This window comes from Echiichthys vipera (assembly GCF_963691815.1).
Source record: "Echiichthys vipera genome assembly, chromosome: 23".
In the NCBI taxonomy this organism is placed as follows: Eukaryota; Metazoa; Chordata; class Actinopteri; order Perciformes; family Trachinidae; genus Echiichthys; species Echiichthys vipera.
The window spans coordinates 10087848-10093795 of record NC_139848.1 but is presented as its reverse complement, the minus strand read 5'-3'; the positions used below and the strand labels follow the sequence as shown (position 1 = coordinate 10093795).

Sequence of the window (5948 nt, the reverse complement as noted above, 5' to 3'; positions counted from 1 at the left end):
GATGAGTTTTAATATGTTTTCCTCGCAAGAGAATTCACTGATCCGGATAATTCTACTGGGATGAATAAACTGTGGTGCGACCGGGCTATTAGAAATGTGTCCAGCTTCGTTCAGAGTTAAGAAACGTGATAAACCGTGGCTCTGATGACAGCAAACTTGAGTGAAATCACAAACAAAAGGTCTCTCACAGAATAAACAGAACATAAGCCTTTGTGTTGAAACGAGGAGAAACGCATTGGACCATATAGACTTTAATGGAAACAGTTTTCAGTGCTACGGAACCATCCGTGGATCCTGCTGCGGGGCGTTTAGTCGGGGTACAAGATGAAGCCGGAGAAGGTGCTGTACTTGTTGTTGTTGCCTCCGTGAGCTTTGCCGCCGTCCAGTTTGACATAGATCTCGTCTCCAGAGTCCAAGTGCAGCACGGCGCTGTTGCTGGCGTAGTCATAGTTCTGGTCTGCATCTTGAGCTATGGCACTGGCCCGTACCTGGAGGGGGGAAGGGGGGGGGACGAGACTTCCTGTAATAAACAATCCTTGATAAGAGAATACTAGAAATAGAGACTGAGGAGAAAAGTTCATGTATGCCTGGGAGGCAAAGGGGAGCAGCAGTGGTGCAACACAAATAGACAAAGGAATGTTGGGTATTAGAGGTTAAAACACTGCTAACCATTATAGAACAGTATGAATAATAGTGTCAAATAAAATGTGAAGATAGTGAATCCCTTTTGCAGCATCTATAATGAACAATGAGCTGTTAACTCATATCTCTCCCCTCATCCAGCTGGAGCAGGGCTCATATACAATCAGAACACACACACACACACACACACACGCATGAGTCTGACCAAAGATATCACAGATGTTACCCTGAAACCCTTCCACATGAATAATAAGATTATGCTGTTATATAAGACGATGTTCTGCGCCTTTTGTGCGTAAAATGCGCATTTGGATGACTGTTAGCCTGCTTTGTTATATTATTATCTGCAAAACTACATCCATGCTCGTCGTTGTGCTTCCTGCTCATCTAAAATCTTACCTGTCCGTTTTTGCACAGGTCTGCCCACATGCTGGTCCCGTCCCCCCCGCGCATCAACACATGGTAGGTGAAGAAATAGATCCCGGACACATGGCAGGTGAACTTCCCGGTGCTCGCGTCGTAGTGGTTCCCCAAGTTTGTAATCACGTCGTCAAACTTCAACACCTCATATCCCTCATGTGGGTTCTTCAGACCGACGTAAAAAGCGATCCTGAAGCTGCTGGATGTGGAGTTCACAGCGTCCGTTTCGCCGTCAGCCACAGCGGGTCCGGTTACCGCGGGGAAGGCGAGTTTACCGTCAATGCGCCCCCCCGGGGGCCCCCTCGGACCCGGGGGTCCTGGCTGTCCCGGCGGGCCTCTAGATCCCGGTTTACCCGGTCGCCCCGGCTCCCCGCGGCTCCCTTGCGCCATGGGCGGCTGCGGAGCGACACTGTTCACGTTCTGGATCACCTCCATGGCGGTGGCGCCTCCGGGTTTCGGGGTGTATGGGTCGCACACCATCCGACAGGTGCCCATCATCTCGTAGTAATGAGCGGAGGTCTCAGAGGTGCGCAGCAGCAGTAACGGGACAGCCACGGCCAGAGCCAGCAGAACCATGGCGACAGCGGTCACCAGGGAGACCACCGTCCACTTCCTCCGCGCGGCTCGGGGACGAATGGACGACGGGAGACCCGCGGAGCCGCTCGGGAGGGGAATTGTGGAGGAGGATGAGGGACTTTCAGTGTGACAAAAAGGAAAGAGATGAAGTTCTCTTAAGTGCGCATCCCTCGGCCCAGCTGTTCCTGTTGGCGCTTCAAGCCTCTGGGCAGCGGCTGTGACCGGGGAGCGGGTGCGCGTCCTGTCTGAATGGAGAGGTGCGCGCGGACAGCGGAGTCCAGCTGCAGCCAGCTGTCAAAGTCAGCGAGGATAAGACCGGAAGAAAGGGGCCACGGCCTTCAAATTAAAACAGGATTATACAAGCCAAAAACAGAGTAGTTTAAAGCCCCTGGAACACACACACACACACACACACACACACACACACACACACACACACACACACACACACACACACACACATACTGTGATCGAGTCTCCTGTTAGCTTTGTTTCATCTGTTAAGGCGGGACAAGGTACACCTTTATCTTTCTTTTTTTTTGGGGGGGGGGGGGGGGGGGGCTGACTTTGATGCTGACTTTTTTTATTTGTTTAAATATTCAATTTATACAGAAAGTGTCCAACACTAACATATGACACAACACATGAGAGCTTTTTCACATTCAAACAATAAATACAGTAAAGAATCAATCAATAATTAAATAAATAAACATTGTCATCTGAATACAACCAGTAGATGTATATAATGATCTCTGTTATCGTACGTTTCATCAAATGCCAGGGGAGATATCAAATATCTTTTCATTGTGGTCTAAAGATGTTGTATTCTTTTTGTTTTTGACTAAGACCAGGGATTTATAAAGTAAATTCAACTTAATTAGAAAATGAGAAACGGTTGGTTTGGAGCGTGAAAATACCAGATAAAATGAAAAATGAAAAAAGACACTCATTCTGATTTATATCATAGTGCTTTTCTGTAAGGGAAAAACAGTATGATATGTTGACATGGGGGAAGATATAAGAACACAAGTCCGACCAAAATGGCATTGTGACATTACATTCAAAAAACAGGTGGTGTAAAGTTTCATCAGCATGCCAACAAAAAATTGACATTTATGACCTCATAAATCCCCATCAAATTCTCATCAAAGCCCCGCCCACCTTCAACCCAAGCAGAGGTCTCATCAGCCAGAATACCTGAAAACACTCTTCATGGGCTTTAACATGTACCGTTTAATGACACTACCATGTTAAATGCGCACTGTTGGCTTTGTGGCTCAGAACCAAAAACTACAGTTCAATTAGAATAAGCAGTATGATCTGAGGCTCCATATTTCTCATATCTGACATAATTTGCATTACAATACAGATGAAATAGGAACTTGCGGAATAAGACTTGACACACAAAACATCAGCTTATGACATATGATGCACTGTGAGATTAAACTACCCAACATGAACCAATTAAAAGGAGCTGCACCCCCACCAAGTGCAACATTCAAGTCAGACAGTGAACATCATTAAAACCAGCCTGGTATCACCAAAAGGCGTGTGAATGACACGCTATTTCTCAAGCCATCTCGCGTATAATCATAATCAAGTAGCGTGCTATTTATACGCCCTCCCATGAGACCATGCACGTTAAAACAAGTCCAAAATAATGCACTGCTAACCCTTTACATTTCCTCTACATTTAACTTATCTGATTTAATTCGCTGTGAATTTGATTTGACCTGTATTCTTACATCTACCTCATATATATTTGACTAAGAGTTTATAGCTAACAGTATATACTGTATACCTTCTGTATTTATTTAGCCAAAGTTTATTGGTTATCCTATATACCTCCCTCGGGTTTTTTAAGCTGCTGGAAACCCAATTCCCTTGCGGTAGTTCATCCCAAAGGAATCAATAAAGAGAAGTCTAAGTCTAATACAAATACCAAGAGACATTTGAAAAGGTTTTATTTTTAAATGTGCAACAGGAAGTCCTCGGTTTGGGTTTGACCGACTTGACAAGTGGTACAGCTGATGTGTAAACTTAAAGTCTGTGCAATTGTTATTCAAGAGGGCACTAAACATGAATTATGATTCAGCAAAGAACACTCACTATTTGCATGTGGGAAAATATCTTTAATGTATCGCTTCATGCATATATACATAGCCTTAAATGGGAAGTGATTGCATATTTATTTTCATAAATCCCAACGGTGTAGAGTCGTTTATGTATGTATGTATTCACCTGTTGCCCATAGTGCTTTCAGAAACAGATCCTAACATTTTCAGTTACACGATTGAGGATTTGGATTTGTGTCTAACCCATCGAGCATGTGGCAGTCTTTTTCAGTATCCATTATCTCCACAAATAAAGAGAAAGTAATGAAAACATTATACTTTTATTTTCAGAATTCCTGCTAATTTAAATAAATCCAATTTGACACATATAAAGGTGAAGTCAGGTTTAAAATGGTAAGGACGGCAGCATCCAAATATTTGACTCAGACTACTGTATGAGGGTCTTTTCAAAGTCACAACCAATGACTGAGGGCAGTTTCAATGGTGACATCAAATGACTGACTGCGCACATGCAGACGGAGGGGGTTCTCGAAAAGCAGACTGGGGGGGGACACGGATAAAATATGCAAGAAATGGACCAGGCGACTGTCGACATCTTCAGCTCGGAGCTCCCCAGCTGCAGGGACGTATTTGATGTCTTGTTACACGATGTGGAGAGCCACAGGCCTCGAATTTAAATTATCCAACAAATTAAAATTCTTGCTGTGCGCAGAAATTCATTACTCTATTGCATACAGATCTTAAATACCCACCCCTCCCCAGTGAGGCCACTTGTTCTAATTGTGTGGTTTATGAGCATTTGGGCTGAATAAGCTCACTCTTAACAGCTATCATTGGTTATTTCCAAGGAGTGAAAGTCTTTGAGACACTCAATAAAGACAGGCTTTGCTAATTGAAAACACAAGCGTCTATTGATTTCATCCTCAGAAGGACCTGAATTACTTCAAATGTACAGGTTGGGAACTAAGCACCTGGAATTGGAGCACAGGCCGCACGTCCACAACAGAGGCTTTTAGAGCTCAAGGCGATGTTGAGAAATCTTCAGAGGCCGGAGACAAGGCTTAGCTGAAGCCTTACAGTCACACAGCAGGAGCCCACCCCCCAACCTCCCACCCCTAAGCAATTTCAACTCATACTCAGCTCAGCTTTAACCCCCCCAGAACATGGCTCCAGCCAGGCTGCTCATGTCTGAAGGTGAGAAAGAGCACAACGTGCAGGCTGGAGGAAAAAAATAAATAAAAAATGAAAATTGAGGTTTAAATGTGAGGACAGTCCTTGCAAAAATGGAAACCAAATGACATCGCAATAATCATCTGCAAAACAAACCCATGAAAAATAATTATGGGGAAAGGCATACAGGGAACATTACGCTCCGTGACTCTGCTCCATGACTGCAGAAATGACCTTTACTCAGGATTAGTACAGTGAACAGTACCTTTAGGCGATGGTGAGCCGAGCACGACACACTGTCCACATTATGCACTGCAGCTACTGAGATTATCCTGCCCTGCAGCGCTGCCACGCTTCTATCACACTACATGTTACTGTGGACTTCTGTGACATAAGCACAAACTATACCGTGAGACGAATCAGTCCATCATTAGCTGAATGCTTTTGTGTATAATAACACGGAGGGGGAATTAGCAAGGGGACAAGAAGTACGGTGGCCCTGAGAGAGTGTGAACACCAGGTGGGAGGAGTACTGAGATCCTTTACTCAAGTTAATTAAGTGTTACCAAAATGTCAAAATATATTCTGCGGCACGTGAAAGTCCATGGTGCGGCACGGTGATGTGGTGGTTAGCTGTGTTGTCTCACAGCAAGAGGGTTCCTGGTTCGAATCCCTGGGCCCTTCTGTGTGGAGTTTGCATGTTCTCCCCGTGTCTGCGTGGGTTTTCTCTGGGTTCTCCGGCTTCCTCCCACAGTCCAAAGACATGCACGTGTTAGGTACATCGGTGACTCTAGGTATTGTCTGTAGGTGAGAGTGTGAATGGTTGTCTGTCTCTGTCTGTTTCTATGTGTCCTGTGATAGACTGGCGTCCTGTCCAGGGTGGACCCTGCCTCATGCCCAATGTCAGCTGGGATCCTGCCCCCCGCGACCCAGATAGGGACAAGTGGTATAAGATGGATGGATGGATGTAAAAGTCTAGCTTTCAAAAGGAAATGAAACCCCATTCTATACTATTTACAGCATTTCTTTTACTACAATAGCCATTTAATGTATTTAGATTCAGTA

General features: G+C 44.9%; 1 protein-coding gene across 1 annotated transcript; it reads right to left on the bottom strand.

Annotated features, from left to right (window-relative positions):
- Positions 1-308: 308 nt before the first annotated feature.
- On the bottom strand, positions 309-1638 carry LOC310964862 (complement C1q-like protein 2; the record flags this gene model as incomplete). Its single annotated transcript, XM_083938157.1, has 2 exons — positions 309-488; positions 1042-1638. The coding sequence occupies 2 exons, from the start codon at positions 1636-1638 to the stop codon at positions 309-311; spliced, it is 777 nt and encodes a 258-aa protein (XP_083794283.1).
- Positions 1639-5948: the final 4310 nt, after the last annotated feature.